Here is a 17,028-nt window from a genome sequence, read left to right as displayed (position 1 = left end):
ATCACAGCAGATGCCTTTGTGTGAAAGTAACTGAGAATAAAACAGAAAAACATGAAGGAGATTTTCCTGGTCTGGCTTTTTATAGCAGAAAACCTTAAAAATATTCTACAACGTTCTGCATATAAAGTTTAAATTTCTTCAGTATTGAACAACAGAAAAAATAGGCTTTCTTGTCCGAGGTCATTTAAGTGAAAGAAAGAAAAAGACAGCAGCCACAGCCTGTAAACAACGGTAGACTGGTGGGTAATAAGCCAATGAATAATACAGAAAACAGAGATTGGAGACGGAAACTGTTCTTGAAGTACAGAGAGAGAGAGAGCTGTGCATGAAGTGTGATTTTAATAGTCGTGGAAGCAAAACAGCAAAATTCATGACGACATTGATCAAATGTGAAGCGCAGTTTGCTGCTTCTTTTGCTGCTGGCTCGGTGAATTTTGGCTGGAGAGACAAAACCTGCAGCTCAGAATCAGCGCAAAAAGACGTAATCACAGCGCGGACCGGACGCATCAGGATCGCTGAGCTCCGACAGCGTGTCCGTCTGCGGGCCGTCGGGCGAGAAAGCCGAGAAAGACAAAGCTGATTCTGATGCGTCGGGTCTGTGTTTACGTCTTTGTGTGGAGTCCGTTGTTACGAGTTCAAATATTGGGGATGGAGACAAGAGAAAAAACCACAATAACAACACTGGTCCGGCCGGGTTAAGTCAAACGATGATTTTAATAGTCACACGCGTGGGAGATGGACACTGTATGCAGACAGCCTCAGATCTCAAAATGGTGGAGCATTAATCAAACTCTTATAGCCTCTGGTGCCCCCACCTTATCATAAAAGCCTAAACATTCACATGCTTTCTCTCACACGGCGCCTAAGCTACGACCTTGGCTCCCCGTTTGTCTGCTCCTGCTGAGATGGGGCAGAAAACTCCAGCATGTTCTGTTCTCTTCTAATCAGACAAATAAGGCGATGAATCAGTTGAACTAATGCAATAGTTATCCGCTTCTTCTAATTCAGGAGAATAATGCAAACTAAAACTACATAATAATTCACAATCTTTAACTAGGGGTATAACATGGCATAAAATAATATTACAATTTAACACCGTGTACCTGCTCTCATCTGCTGTTTGGTTGTTGTTGAAATGGTTTTGTGAGCTTTAATCTGAGAATCTGGCGTTTCTGGCAAAACACAGTTATGTTTAAAAGTCGATTCAGGATTTAATGAATCGATATCGCTTTATTCAAGCTACTCACCTCCCACTTCCACCTGCACTTTCAACTGGACTACGGCCAATCAGAGAGGTCCCGCCCCTGACTATCTGATTGGTTTAGTGTGTCTGTTGTTGACCACAGGGAAGGTTGCAGGGGGGTTTTTTTGTTTGTTTTTTGCTACCCGAACAGTTGGTCGCACAGGTGCAACCAAATATATATTTTTTTAGTCGCACCACTGAAAAATTTGGTCGTATTTGCGACCAAATTGGTCGCACTCTAGAGCCCTGGGATGCATTGTGTACTTTAACAACAGATGTAGGTTTTAAGTGACTGTCTTAGGACCAGGGAGCTCCAAACATCTTTATATGCAGTCTGTGAGCATGAAATGGTTAAAGAGCTGGGTATGTTTCTGAGGATCTGTAGCAGCTAAAGGAGTGGAGAGCGAGTGTTAATCTGACAGCAACACAGCTCCCGTGGCCTCCCTGTGGTGTTGGTAACTGTTTGACACTGAAAGTCAGAAATGTATATCTCAGCGTTTTCAGCTTGATGGACTTTCATCGTGGTCTAGTGGTCAGAGTAATTAAACAGTTAGCCTTTTGGGCTCCTGAAAATACAGCACTCGTATACACGATGAATTCTGCTGTATCACCAATGAGCTCAGAGGGATGATTGCTGCAGACGGGGCTGTGAGTCCTGTGAAGCTGTTATGTAATTGTCCTGGAACTGGGGTCGTGTTGGGGTTACTAATACGAATCGACGATTAGATTGGTTTTCTAAAGTGTGCGTGTCTTTCTAGGCTGACCTCCTTCGTGATGAAGTCCTTTGGTGGTGCACGGCCGTACATCTACGTGCAGCCCGAGCACATTACAGAAGCCTGGAGGTGGCTGTCTAAACACCAGCGGCCTGATGGCTGCATCAGATCAGTTGGAAAGCTCTTTCACAATGGCATGAAGGTAACAATCACTCTCTTTAAATGGAGCTTTCTTATCAGCAGCTGTTGGTGCTTTAAGTGTTCAGCTTTGGATAAATCTCTCCTGCAAGATAAAAGCACAAAATGAACTCTGTATTAGAAGTGATTTACATAGAAGTTTCAGAGGAGATGGCCTATAGCCTGCAGGCTACACGCGCACACACACGCACAGGAAATATCCTAAACTATCCAATGACTTTCCAGCTTCTCCTAAAGCACCACAGGCCTCATCAGCTGCATGTTTCAGGAGTCTAGCTTTGGTCTGCCTCTGATTTTTGGTGCACAGCAGACACATTTCAGTGTCTTCTGCACAGCAGTAGCAACGTTAGAAAACACAGTTCCAGTCTGGGCGTTTGGCACTGGTGGAAAACCAAAAGTTGAATCCTGTGACTGTAACAGCAGGTTACACAGCCCCTGCTGAGTGTTCGAGCTCTCGTGTCACTGGACATGCATGCGCTGCCTCGTGGAGCATCACACCGTTTAAAGGAGCCTCATTTTTGTTTTCTCCGTCACATTTCTGTGGATGATCACATTAAACAGTGTGGTGATAGAGACACATTACAAAAGAATGCTCTGTGGTTGTTTTGTGAGCATACGGTGTTGTCATGTTTCCACAGGGAGGAGTGAGTGACGACGTGTCCCTGACTGCCTACATCACTGCTGCCATGCTGGAGCTTGACGCCAATGTTACAGTAAGTCTCACTTCACTTTTGAAAATCAGGACATTTACCGATTTAAAACAGTTGCTGTAACACGACGGTTTCTCAGCAATACTAATCAGGTGAAACTGGTCGTGTGCATTTCTGTCGACCATCGTAGCTTTAGGTGTAGATGCTAGCGTTAGTGTCTCAGTGTCACATTCAGCCACTGTCATACCGTTCTACATCATGAGATGGTTTATCTTGTATACAGATTAAACCTCAAATTACACTTTTTAAGCTGCTGTATCTGCCCTACAGTTCCTGATTGTCTGCAAGCTGCTTTGCAGCCCAGTTTTAATTCAATTCAATTTTATTTATATAGCGCCAAATCACAACAAAAGTCGCCTCCTCTTCATCCTGTTTCTGTCACATCTGCTCTCTGTGCCGTACGCTGTGTGGAAGAGCAGAGCTAGCAAATGAATGAAAGCTACACGACAGCGGTCCTGAATAACACGCGTGATTTTACTCTGAGCACTTCCTGCAGTCTGTCCCATACGTGTGCTCATGTCTGCCGTGTGACAGGATCCCGTGGTACACAACAGCCTGACCTGTCTGAAGGCTGCAGCGGCTGGCCAGCTCGATAACCTGTACACCACTGCCCTGCTGTCCTACACCTTCACTCTGGCTGGAGACGAGGAGATGAGGAGCAAACTCATCACCCTTCTTCATGAGAAATCGAACACACACGGTGAGGCTGACACTGATCCAACTCTATGATGCAATAAACTTCCTCCCTCTGAGGAAGAACGAGTCTTTGCTTCCTTAACTCAGTAAATGGATCTTTTTGGCTGAAACAAAGAGAGAACGCAGCGTCATCGTCATCTCCCTCGACTTCAGTTAAGTCTAAAACTTGGAAATCATTGTTTGATCCTCGCTTACAAAGAAGTCTTTCATTTTTAAATGTCTGTCTGATGGTTTAATTTTAATGGAGAGAGAAAGAATGTCAACCAAATATCCAGAAAAACACATTACTTACAAGTTATAAATTAAATTGCTGTTATGGAGGGAAATAAGTATTGGATCCACAAGTAAAACATGACTTCGTGCTCGGTGGAGAAAGCCTTGTTGGCGAGCACGGTGGTAAGACGTCATGGGGTTTGCACACATCTCAGGACGGATCGTAGTCCACTCCTCTTTACAGGAATCCTTCAGGTGTCTCGGCTGCTGTTTGCTCAGCTTCATCTCCCTCCACAGATTTTCTACAGGACTGAGATCTGGACACTGGCTCCATCTTTAGCCTCTCCTTTGTTACCTTGGTGACATGTTTTGGGTCACTGACGTGCTGCAAGACTCGTCCACAACCCGTCTTCAGTGTTCTGGCTAAAGGAAGGAGTCGGTCCCTCAGTGTGATGAAGCCATGCTGTGGCCTTATAGCATCTTCTCCCAGGCCTGAATTATTTAGATGTTCATTGGCAAACTTAAGTCAGGCTCTGCAAGATTTCATGTCACCATGACATGGTTCTACCAGTGCTGACCTGTGGTCCTAACTGCCTTCAGATCATTGAAAACCCTCCTTCCTCATCCTCGCTCCATGAGGCCAGATGGAGCTCCAGACTGAGGGTGATTGATGGTCGTTTTACATTTTGTATATTTCTGAATAATCGCACCAGTTGACCGTGGCTGATGGTCTGGTAGCTCGTACAGCTTTGTGCAGGTCTGTCCTTGAAGTACTTTAACAGCTCTTTGGTCTTTTTCTGGATTTGTGGTTGATATTCTGACTCTGAATTAAAATGAACTGTCTCCATTTTTATGGTGTTATTTCTTTGTAAGTGTGAAAGCTTAAAAATTGAGCAGGGCATCGTATAATTGTTTGCCTGATAGAAGTGTTTGTGTCGTGTGCTGTGCGTGCTCTCACAGTGCTGCAATAACTGTTGTGAGCATCTGAAGACAGGCTTGTTGAGACAGACAGTAGGAATTAGCCTCTCAGTCGAAACAAGCTACCTTGGGTTAGTCTGCAGTTAGAAAATACTAGAGCTGCCACAAACGATTATTTTGATAGTCGACTAGTCACCGATTATTTTTGCGATTAGTCGACTAGTCAGATCATCATCCATTGGACGTAAAACGTACAGTTTATTGCACCAGCAGCATCTGCTCTTATATAACTATCATTAGCTTACAGCTTTAAGTGTTTACGGTGCTAACTAAAAATAAAGACAAGATGATGGTTTATTAAAGTTTAATGAAATTTGCAGATTGTTTCGGTGAAGTTTAATAAACTCCTTGCTATCTAAAATATAACAGGACACCGGAGTAAATTCTGGAGCATCTCACACTTCTGATAATCAGCTGTCTGCTTGACGTTTATTCAGCTGTGTAAAAACTTTAATCTCAGCCAAACCGATTTACTCAGGAACAAATAAAACACTGAAAAAGCCAAACAATAACATTTTTAAGTTATCTAAGTGACTCATATATCATGTTTAACCTGAGTAGGAAAGACAGCGGTGGGTTTGAAAACGATTTGCCGGGAGTCCGCTGTTCTCACGGCTCTAGTGAGCCTAGCTCCCGGCTAGCTATCGAGCTAGTGGGTAACAGACGTCTCCGAAAACGTCGGAGCGCTTTTGAAAGTATGCGGTGTCTTGATAAACTGAGCAGATATTTGAGGTTTACACAGCTACATTCTCGCCTGAAAATATGTTAAACGTTTATTTTGTGACCCAGAAAGAATAATAAGAGTAATATTAAAACTAACTAGCTGCCACCATTGTTGGAAACTGAGCTGGGCCGCGCTATGAATTCTGGGACACAGCTTCTTCTTCTGTGGTGTTTAACGGCAGCTGGCATCCTTGTACATGCAGTGCTGCCATCTTCTGTTTCAGTCCGTTATTACACTCTTAAATCCTGCTACTTATTCCTGCGTCTTTTGGGATCTTACAAAGCTTCAAACGACGCGTCGACTATTAAATCAGTCGTGATGATTTTGATAGTCGACATAATCGTCATAAGTCGTGGCAGCCCTAGAAAATACTAACACCTCCAACCTTGTATTAGAAAGGAAAGGCTGTGTTTCTTGAGACATAGTGTGACTGAGCTTTTGTAGATACATTTAGGTGTCATCTGCATAATCGTGAAAGTCTTAAATAGGAGCAGGAACTTGCAGAAACCAGCTTCACCCTAACAGGTTCCTCTTTGGTTCATTGTCACATCTAATCAGACTTTACAAATGTCCGATCCAAAACGAATGCACCGTGGGGTTAGGTTCATTGGTGATGAGTGCCAATGTGGTCGTCTGTTTGTGTGTGTGAGCCGTGTGACAGATGGCGTGCGTACACTGGGATATCTGCAGACGTGTCCTTTATTTGGTCCTTTATTTGTCCTGGCTGGCAGGAGGCACCCGTCACTGGAAGAGAGCAGGGGCTTCTGGGAAAGGCCTGGACTCTCTGGAGGTGGAGATGACCTCCTACGTGCTGCTGGCTCTGCTGTCCGGTCCCTCCATGCCAGGCTTTGACTTGGAGTACTCTTCTGCCATTGTGCGCTGGCTCACTCAGCAGCAGAACCCCTTTGGCGGTTTCTCTTCCACACAGGTCAGTTAGACCACGTTTAACCTTAAAGGAGGGTGAACTCTGAACCTGTGCTAACAACATTTCTAATCCGTCTGTGGCCCCCAGGACACAGTAGTGGCCCTTCAAGCGTTGGCGAAGTATGGTGCTGCCACCTACAGTTCAGAGGTGGGCACTACAGTGACACTGACCTCTTTAGGAGGCTTGAACAAAGAGTTCACCGTGAATCAGGACAACAGGCTGCTGTACCAGGAGAAGAAGCTGAGCGAGGTCCCAGGAGAGTACACGATCAGAGCTGAGGGACAGAACTGCGTACTGACACAGGTACCACACAGATACGTGTGCAGCACACCAAGTACAGAAGTATTTAGTTTTTTAAACAGAGACAAGCAGCTGGAACCATTGTGACAGCTTCCAGCTAAACACACTGTTCATGGTGCTGGCATGACCTGGCATGACCTGGCATGACCTGGCATGACGGCAGACGAATGACTCCAAGCGTTCCTTCTGAGTGTTGTAGTGTGGACAAAGTCTCTGAAACTTTCCTGGTTACAACAGTACATAAGATAACCTACAGCTCTGGAGTATATGTGAAAGCAGGCCTTTGTTAGTGTGTGTTGCACCTGAACAATGTACTCGTACATGTTCAGTGTTCCCAAACGTAAAGCAGGAGGAGCCCAGTATGAACTGGTACATGTCCACTGAGCTCAAATTGGAGAAAACACAGTGAGGTGATCGGTAGATGGGAAGAACAATATTTATTGTTCTAAAAGTATTTTAGCGACTAGTTGTTGATGACGCGACAGCCACGGTCCTTAGTAAAGGCAAGAAACGCCACTGAAGCCTCCACCTGCGGCTGGTGCAGCAGATGGAGACTGGGATGAAGGTAAACATCCAGGCTCAGGTGGAGGAGGGCCGCCGTCAGACTACCAGCGAGATTTAAAGACGTCTGATTGGTAAAAGCTTCCTTTGCAGTGTGTTAATGCGTGACGTGAAGCGTCTGATCTGCTAGTGCTGCCGTGCCGCTCGCCACAGCCTGACTTTGCTGTGTCTCTGCAGATCTCCATGTTTTACAACATCCCCCCTCCTGCAGACTTCTCTGCCTTCAACGTCTCTGCTAACACCATGGCCAAGTGTAACATCAGCAGGCCGCAGCTCATCCTTTTCGTGCATGTCAGGTACTCTGCATGTGTGTCTTGGGTATAATTATCTAAACCCCGAGACAACCTGAGAGCACATGAGGATCACAGCACTGTGTGACTTTTTGCAGGTACCAGGGGAGGAGAGAGGAGACCAACATGGTCATCGTCAACATCAAGCTCCTGTCTGGATACGTCCTGGATAAGAGCTCCCTCACACTGGTCAGTTGGCCCGCCGCAGGCGCTGCCAGTCCTGCCACATGGTGTTTGTCCTACAGACTAACTGTTGTGATATGCTGTGTTAGCTGCAGAAGGACCGCTCAGTGAAGCGCGTGGACGTGGAAGAAGGATTCATCAACATCTACTTAGACGGGGTAGGAAGCACGGCCGCTCTGTTTGTATAAAAGCTGGATGACCTCAAAGCATCATTCTCTCTAATGACCAGCAGGGGGCGACTCCCCCGGTTGCGTAAAGAAGTTTGTATAAAAAAACATGGCCGTGCTGCTTCTTTAACACTTTGCTGGTTCATGGCTTCCTGCACTTGGTTTGAATCTTATTGATACAACACGATGTTCATTTGTGTCATTTATACTCGCGTCACAGCTTTAGGGCCCGCCCACCTTTTAATTGACATGTCTCCCTCATCATGTGCCAAATCAAAGCACAAGAAAAGCAATCACAAGACAAAGTGCTGCGTAACAGTGTGTGTGACACGCTGGTGAAATGGTGCTCATAAGCAGGAGCTGGTTGTATTTTGACGTGATGCCCAGCACGCCGTACTGTGACCTCTGAGTTCAGGACGCAGTCAGCCGATGTCATCAGTAGGTAGAGAAAAACTAAACCTACGCAGGTCTTTCAGCCGTCTCTACATTTCTAACATCATTATTACCAAAATCATTTTAGCCACTGAGTCCTAATTATCATGATTACTTGAAGGGTTTCAGTTTTAACTTTTGTGGAAAGTCTTTGGTTTGCTGTAAGGAACATGAGACATGACAGCGGCTGTGAATGTTGTCTGCAGCTGAGGAAGGATGACATGCAGATCTACAGTGTGACACTCGAAGAGGATCAGCCTGTCAGGAACCTGAAACCAGCTGTGGTTAAAGTCTACGATTACTACCAGACGAGTAAGAACCGAAACTCGTGCAGATGCTTCTTTGGAGTTGCCGTCGTTCTGTTCGGTGCTGAAATGTTTTTGCTCTCATTTCAGGTGATGAGGCGGTCACCGACTACACGTCCTCCTGTGCAGAGAGTATGTAACACCTTCATTCACTGCGTCTTTTCATGCTTCAGTGTTTTGTGCAGGACTGACGCACAGACTCAGTTCAGTTTTATTTACAAAGCGCCAAATCAAAGCAGTAGTAGTACAATAATACAGAGAAACAAATCCCAACAATCGTGTTACATCCCTCTGACCAAACACTTGGCAACAGTGGGAAGGAAAAACTCCCTTTTAACAGGAAGTAACCTCCAGCAGAGGCAGGCTCAGGGAGGGGCACCAATCGGATGGGGGGTTGATCACGAGTAGATTAATGGCATCACATTCAACTTCAGCAGAACTGAAGCTGCTGATGGAGCTCATACAGATATTGATTGATTTTTCCTTGCTCTTTTCCATTTTAGGTCGACCTATTTGGCTCATTTTCAGTTTAATATTTCTATTTGTTGGCCCTATTAGAGTAGCTTTGCATAATTTTCAGTTCAAAATAATCCTAATTTATCTTACTGGGCCTTTGTTCAGCTCCCAGTTCTCCCCGTCAGGTTTCCTCTCAGCTTTCTTGTGATTGGCTGTAAATAGGTTTAATGCCAGGTAAGTTGGGCTTTTGTGCTCACAGCCAGAGAAATATGAGCAATGTGCCAAAAACTGCATGTCTGTTTATTTACACAGCGTCACATGACGCGAGCTGGTACAAGAACAGTGTCTGGTTTATCGCATCTTGTCAGCTGTGTGGGGGCTGAACTTTCACTGAGGTTTAACAATTAGGGGTGTGGCTGCTTTGATGGACAGGTGTATGATGTTAGCTCAGTAAATGTAAATGGACTGGTTCTTATTTAGCGCTTTTCTACTCTGAGCACTCAAAGCGCTCTATACAACTAACTCATTCACCCAATCACACAAGCACTTCTAAGCTCTTAAGGTGCTCCCTGTCCAACATTCATACACATTCACACTCGGATGGGTTAGTATCTTCCCACGGATATTTGGCATGCAGACTGGACCAGTCTGGGATCGAACCACTGACCTTCTGGTTAGTGGCTGATCTGCTCTGCCACACAAAACTTCAATCTAAAAATACAGCACTGTGTGCTGGACCATGACTCATTAAATTCACTCAAGTACAGCCACATCAGCACCATCAAGTATGTTTAATAAGATTAACTGACAAATAGGTCCTGCTGTATTTTATTATTACTCAGTTACTCAACAGATACTGGCAGATAATGTGTTTGCAGCTCTATCTGCTCTCTCTCTGTAAACCATGGATATCATAGTCTGTCTTCCATCTTCAGTGTACAGTCTGTAAATCTGAGGGCTGTAGAACAAATATGAATGTATAAAAGCCAACACTGGATCAGTGTTCATGTGGCCATGAAGAAACGATCCACACACTTCATTTGAATACAAAGTGAGTGGAAATGTTTGTGGCTGGTTTCCATGTAAATAACTGTGTTTTCTCTGCAGGTGACACCATCAATGAGCTGTAGAAGTGGTTTCCTGCAAACCTATGCTGGGACAGTTGGAAGGTTCACTGTCAAACTGTTGTTTTTTTCCCCTTGCTTCCATTAAAATACACAAAAAGCAACTTTTTAGCCGTGTATTAAGAGTGACTCTATTTCATGTATTTTTAGTTTTTTCTCAGTGTTAGAGCTGTCATTATGATGGCTGTGTAACAAGCCCGTAATCAGTCAGCGTTAGCGTCCGTACAGCAGTTACTGGTCTGTCTCTCTCAACACTGGAACCTGCTGAAGTGGAGGAAGCAGCCAATCTGTGATAGTCGTTTAATAGAGCTGACACAATCCATACATGAAAATGACACGAGACATACAGGGTACCAATAACAGCATGGTCCGAGTACTAAGAGTGTGTATGAGTGTGTGTGTGACAGGAACCACTTTATGAAGAACACTAGAGTCTAGTGAGTGTGAGGTGGATTACTCGCTGATACATCTCTACCATACCATCTGAAATGTAACTGACAATAAAACTTCTAAAATGATACAAGTAAAAATTGTACTTCTTTCCATACAATACTGTTTGATTTCCATGTTTTCATTCAGGCATCGTCTTCACAGAATGACAGTGATGCGTGCACCTCCTGCTCTCCACAGACGGCATTTAACAGCCTCGCCAGTGTTGAATAGTTTGGTTTGCACGTCCTCGCTGTGCAGGGAAATAAAAGGCAAGTGGGTGGTAGGGACAGAGTATATTAAGGTCTTTTCACTAGTCTTATAATAAGTAAACATATCACTGTCTCAGGCACCACAACTATAAGTAATCATCACTATACCGACACATGAAACCAGCTCCGCATGCTCCTACAAATCAAAGTAGCACTGGAAACCTGCTGATCCCAAACCGACCACGGTGAGATGAGCCACACAAGGCGCTCCATCAAAGCCGAAGGTGCAAGATTGATTTATCCATCCTGGTGCAGGCAGCGGGCCACAGAAAGAGACTGAGCAGGTTTTAGTTTTAAGACAGATGTTCATAATGGAACCAAGGAATCAGCCCATCGCTCCATCGCAGGGGAAATGAGTACGTAATGAAAGAAGAGCCGTCTGTCAGCATGGACAACAAAATCAAATGCCTTGAAACAACTAAATATTGAAAGCAGCGGTACTGCAGTGTAAAAAGCTGTACTCGTTATGACCCATAAAAATGGAACTGTGCCGATTTCAAATGAAAACAAACGAGCTACATAAATGAGCCGGAGGCCACGACGTGTAGCTTCTGGAGTGTAACATGAGAGAATGCAGTGGAGTATAAATACTTCTAACTTGTACTTCAGTACAGCAACTCACTTGATTTTTTTAATTAAACTGGTGAATTCCACCTTAAATCTGCATACAGCTGCTTTCATTCTTTTTATTGTTATCAAGTCTCTCTGTGCCGCTCCCTGATCCTGGATCTACTGAAGTCCTCTTCCTGTTAAAAGGGAGTTCTTCCTCCCTGCAGTCACCAAACGCTGGGATTGTTGGGATTCTCACTCCACTTTGGAACAGATGACTTAATTGATGCTACGTCGAAATAAATATTGAATTAAACTGGTTGAAAGAAAAATAAAACACTTTGTCCAATAGTGTGGTAGCTGATCCCCACCGCTCAGGGTGGTGCCACACCCCCGTGGTGAAGCTCAGAAACAAAGTCAATGCATTCATATAACTGGAGAGGCTGTGCTCTACTCACAGACACGGCATCGACAACAATAACAACAACAACATAGTCAAGGCACAGTTCTGAATTGCATCAGTCCATAGTGTTGTGTGGTCCTGTGTTGGTGCCATCTGGTAGCTGTTGCTTAGGCTGGCAGTGGTGATGGCTGCTTCCCAGCAGTCATATCAGGTTAGCTAAAGGCTACTTGGCAAACAGAAGATTTACCACTTTGTGCACACAAAGAGATGCAGTTTGCACCTAGAGTTGGCAAAATGACAGCTTGATACAGACACAGTGAGATTCCTGTTCAACATATTCAACAAGTGCACTGAGAACGTGGCAGCTTTGGTGAGACCAGTGTAGCGGTCAATCTCTGAGACTCGAGGTCCCCCAGTGAATGTGATGGACTGACCGCTTCTTCATTACGCAATTAATAATTTAGGAAAGTAGAGACTGTGGATAGCTGATGATGAGGCTTGTTGCCCCTGGCTTACAACAGCACATGGAAAACTTTCAGGGAAAGTCCAGTTTCAAAGCTGTCAAAGGACCGATGAGCGTCTGGATTATGAACGCTTTCTTAAAGAGGACCCATCTCTCTCTGCTTTCAGTTCATCTTCAGTTGGGCAACTTTAGAGCCCCTCGGTTCACCCTCGGTTTCAGCATCCGTCTCTCGAGACCCCCTCCCCTCCCTGAAAGCCCACTACCATTGATTGCAGAACGTCAGGAAGCCTACCACGGGGCAGCGTCCAGTGTTTATGTAACGCCTGTTATGCTCGGGCTTCTTGTGCCTAGAGCAGATGACTGATTGACAAGTCGATCAGTTTGTTATGACGCCGCAAAACTGATTGAAATAATGACTGAATGTATACAAGATGTAACTGTGTACATGAACATGAAGATACAGAAGGCCGGGTCCTCTTTAAGAGGGTTAGGGTTAGCTCAGACTAGCAAAAAGACTGGAAGCAAAGGGACAGAGCTAGCTAGAAAGCGAGACTTTTAAGCTAGCAGCTTGTCTCTTTTTTAGCTTGCTAAGAAAGTTAGCTAGCTTCAGCTAAATACAAAACACAGAGAACCAACAAGATAAAGCAAAGGAAATGACCAGTTTACTATGAAGACTGAGTGGGACAGCCAATGAGATGTACTAAAACCACGACTGGTTTTTACACACATAGCCAGGCTAACATTTCTCAGGGCTTCCAGTCTTCACGCTAAGCTAACGCTGTTGTGGCATTAGCTACATGTTTTAGTCTCTCACCAGCTCTTGCTAGCTTTGATACACAGTACTGTGTATTGTACTACATTAACTGAAATGCACCAAATCCTGCACAAAGCCTGGTCAACAAGCAACTTGAATACTGACACCTTCCCAACCCTCCACGGGGCAAACTGCTGTGAGAACTGCAGAGTGAACTCGTGAGCGGCTCAAAGTCTAACATCACTTCCAGTTACTTTGGTAAGCCTGTGTGTGGAGATAGGAACAGGGTGGAGCCGTGGGTGTAGCTGTGGATGCTGATTGGCTTAGTGTGATTGGCTCATTGTCTTCAGTGTGAAGCTGAAACGCGCTCCTCTGTGTTTCGCCGTTACAAACGTCCTCTCCAGCTCCGGCTCACTCAGGGGTTACAGTATTTCTCAGGTTACACATTGGAAATGAGATTTTTTTTCAAATATTTCTAAAAATGATTACAGGATTCGATTGAACTATTCCTGTCTAACAAAGTCATGAAAGGAAAACACATTGGCATCGTGTGATTTGGCAATTTTCTCTACAAGTAAAAAAGAAATAAAGGAACAAAAAATACAAAAGTTCAACAAACAGTTAACTATAAGATCTCCATTTGGCAATATAGAAAGGCTTTGTAATAAAGTCTTTGACAGGTTTACATTTGGTTTATATACAGACGTGTGTGCGTGCGCACGTTTCCTCCCTTTTTAAATCCAGACAGAATCACATAGAGTGGAGGTGGAAACAAGTACACGGTCAAATCAAAGATGTTAGATTCAAAAGTAAAACAGGAAGGTGAGCCGTCGGAGGACAGGAAACAGGAAGAGTCTGTGATGGGAGCGTCCCCGCCAAAGCCGCCGGCTTGTCCCAGCGCTCTTCTTAGTTCAGGAACTGCGTGTACCCCTCCGCTCCCGTGACGATCACGTCCATCCAGATCCTCATGGCCTCGGCCGACGGGGCCACCACGTAATAGAGGCGGTCGTGGGTCTTGACGCAGAAGGTCAGCGAGGGGTTGGGGCTCTGGAGGACACCGGGACAAAAAACAAGAGAGACGGGAAATGTCCAGTTAACAAAGAGCTAACCATCAGCATGCAGCGAGTCACCGCTGCTCTCAAGGCTCCTTCAGGTCTCTTCTGTAAGGTCCAACGACCGATTCAGGTTTATGCAACATCACTGTATGTTTTTATTGGACTGGATTTGTACCTCATTTCTGCCTCAAAAGAAGACGCCAAACACAGAACAAAGCTATTTAAACGCAGCACGACCCTCAGGTGGACGGATGCTGAGGGTACAGACAGGGAACAGAATTTGGTACAGACAAGAGCAGACCAGGACACAGGAGGCGGGAGCATGATGGCTCCCCTCACCCCAACCTGGTTTTGCTGGTTTTCTTCCTGTTAAAGGGAAGCTCTTCCTTCCCACTGTCACAGAGTGCGTGCTGCTCGCCTGATTGTTGGGGTTTCTCTGCCACGAGCCATCACTGACGATCAGCTACTGTGCAGTGCAGCTCGACCCACGTGTCTCGCTCTGGTGCTGAGCTCATTTCCTGTACGAGCTTCAGAACCAGCAGCTGTTGGGTTACGCGCTGTAGGCTCTCTTTTTCTTTTAAACACCAAACGAGTGCCTGTCCGTTGACTGAGCTGCCAGAATCCCTCGCTCTGTGTAGCCAAAAAGCCTCTCCTAGGAGCTGGGAAGAAGACCCGCAGGACCGAGCCGAGCAGGTGGAGCAGCATGGTGGAGGTGGGTTGCAGAGCAGCTTGCAGTTGCACAGCTTAAATGAAACACTCATTATGTTGAGGCACTCGGACTGTGGGCCGAGGCTGTGATGCTACACGGGCAAAAAAACTGTTTGCCAGCATTAGAGCCGTCTAACATCAGCTCCACACCAACAATCCAGTGTTTCCAAACAGCTGCTACGTATAGCTATTTAAAATCCACTCGTTCCTGCCCGGCTTGGCCAATTTGGTGATTTTTGTAACTTCCCAGTTGGAACACCGAGTGCCCTCTGGTGGACAAACTAGGCAACACCAACACTCATAACATTTCCCCGTCTCTACTTTCCCCCGTGGGCCAAAATAAATGCAGATACTGACAGATGGGCCAATGGATCAGCTAACACATCCATGTCAGATGAAAAGTCTCCACACACTTCAGGCACCTTTGGTTCCACACTGACACTAAAGATAATGCAGGGTAAGAGAAACACATGAAGTAAATGGTAAATGGCCTGTATTTATATAGCGCTTTACTAGTCCCTAACCAAAGTGCTTTACATATCCAGTCATCCACCCATTCACACACACATTCACACACTGGTGATGGCAGCTACATTGTAGCCACAGCCACCCTGGGGCACACTGACAGAGGCGAGGCTGCCGGACACTGGCGCCACCGGGCCCTCTGACCACCACCAGTAGGCAACGGGTGAAGTGTCTTGCCCAAGGACACAACGACCGAGACTGTCCAAGCCGGGGCTCGAACCGGCAACCTTCCGATTACAAGACGAACTCCCAACTCTTGAGCCACGATCGCCCCATGCTGTTATGCTGTATGCTGTTAGTTTACTATTAAAATACTAATAAATTGCTGTTAATTAAAACAGACCCACGTTCTCCTTCTGACATGGTAACATCAGCTCTTTGTGCCGCTGCTAAGAGCAGCAGACTCTAAAGTTTCCCTCTGTAACGCCACATTGGAAGTGACAAGTCGAATCAAAGTTCCAGAGTCGATCAGAGCCCCGCAGTCAGAGCGTGGTGTACTGCGACAGCCCGTCAAACACAGCAGCTCGGCTTTATGTCGCAGATAAATAAAGTGACAAGATGTGGAGGCTCAAGACGAGCAGCAAGAAACATGAGTGGAGAGACACCTACGGCTGCGTCAGGCGTTTGTGAACAGAGGAATCAGACACTCACAGGCAGCACTTCTTAATAAATACAGCCTGGATGTATTCTGTGAAGCATATGAATGAGGAAGCGCTCGAAACACTCCACTGGTCTGTACTGGGATCACTGGGACAGACACAGGGAAGGATTAGTTAGGGTGCGACTCTGTCACTGAGGGTGTCAGCACAATAGAACTACATCCCCCGGCGCACACGGCGGCCGAGGTCAGGCGGGCGAGCACAAAGCGAGGATGCACATGCTGCTTATGTTCAGTGTGACAGGAGGAGGAGACGTGAAGGAAAGAAGGATGAGACTTAAAGATTTGTACCTTAGTGGCGCTGCGCAGGTGATCGTAGTAAACCTCCTCTATCGCCTGGAAGTAGATCACTCCCTTCAGCTTGGTCTCGTGTTTGTCTGCAGGACAGAAATGTGGCTTTGGTCAGAAACTCAAACGTTTGCACTTTCCCAGGCTGGCACGGAGGACAGGGAAGACCCACGGCACGCTGAAAGGGATCAAACTTTGACCAGAGTACAATTAGAGTGATGGATGGAAAAGGACAAGCACGGTGCCCCCCCCACCTCTGTTTTTAAGCCAGTGGTGCTCTCATTGTATTTTCACACTTGACTGCATTCTTACGCTACTCTGGTACATGGTTGCAGTTTGTTTCATCAGCCACTGCAGAACTGCAGTCAGGAACCGGTGGGGAACTCAACAGCCCCTCTCTACCTCCAGGCACAAACACTCCACGAGCCAACTTAAAGAGTAGTAGGTAGAGACGCCGCGCTTCATTTCGAGGAACGGCGCTTTGCCTTTAACGCGCTGCTATTATCTGCTAACGACCTCTTTAGCATTCAAACAGCCCTGCATTTGCATCTCATCAGGCTGCATCTAAACTAGCCAACGACCCGCTGCTGCTGCTGGTGGAGGCTGGTTAATGCGAATTAGCGTCGCTTGTGACTTCTGCACGTCACCTCTAGTTAAATGCTGTTCAAGGTCAAGAGAAGAGGGCGAGAGGTGCATCTCAATCAGC

At 45.8% G+C, this 17,028-nt stretch overlaps 2 protein-coding genes across 25 annotated transcripts in view; one reads left to right on the top strand and one right to left on the bottom strand.

Annotated features, from left to right (window-relative positions):
* a2m1 (alpha-2-macroglobulin 1) overlaps positions 1–11,839 on the top strand; it is a 64,867-nt gene extending 53,028 nt beyond the window's left edge. Inside the window, exons 26-36 of the mRNA XM_085380129.1 lie at positions 2,002–2,158; positions 2,793–2,867; positions 3,399–3,564; positions 6,207–6,403; positions 6,488–6,703; positions 7,439–7,557; positions 7,650–7,740; positions 7,824–7,892; positions 8,540–8,645; positions 8,729–8,770; positions 10,202–11,839. Of these exons, the coding sequence (XP_085236255.1) occupies positions 2,002–2,158; positions 2,793–2,867; positions 3,399–3,564; positions 6,207–6,403; positions 6,488–6,703; positions 7,439–7,557; positions 7,650–7,740; positions 7,824–7,892; positions 8,540–8,645; positions 8,729–8,770; positions 10,202–10,224 (1,261 nt within the window). The 3' untranslated portion in view covers positions 10,225–11,839. The remainder of the gene's footprint in view (positions 1–2,001; positions 2,159–2,792; positions 2,868–3,398; positions 3,565–6,206; positions 6,404–6,487; positions 6,704–7,438; positions 7,558–7,649; positions 7,741–7,823; positions 7,893–8,539; positions 8,646–8,728; positions 8,771–10,201) is intronic.
* phldb1b (pleckstrin homology-like domain, family B, member 1b) overlaps positions 10,504–17,028 on the bottom strand; it is a 116,659-nt gene continuing 110,134 nt past the window's right edge. For all 24 annotated transcript variants that reach the window (XM_085380105.1, XM_085380111.1, XM_085380120.1 and 21 more), the window contains 2 exons: positions 16,326–16,411; positions 10,504–14,135 (listed from right to left, as the gene is read on the bottom strand). In XM_085380105.1, the coding sequence (XP_085236231.1) occupies positions 13,995–14,135; positions 16,326–16,411 (227 nt within the window). In that variant the 3' untranslated portion in view covers positions 10,504–13,994. The remainder of the gene's footprint in view (positions 14,136–16,325; positions 16,412–17,028) is intronic.

This window comes from Rhamphochromis longiceps, linkage group LG14 (genome assembly GCF_057381845.1).
Source record: "Rhamphochromis longiceps isolate RC_006_pf linkage group LG14, R_longiceps_female_GT1.1, whole genome shotgun sequence".
NCBI classification, from domain to species: domain Eukaryota; kingdom Metazoa; phylum Chordata; class Actinopteri; order Cichliformes; family Cichlidae; genus Rhamphochromis; species Rhamphochromis longiceps.
This window is presented reverse-complemented; position numbering and strand designations above follow the sequence as displayed.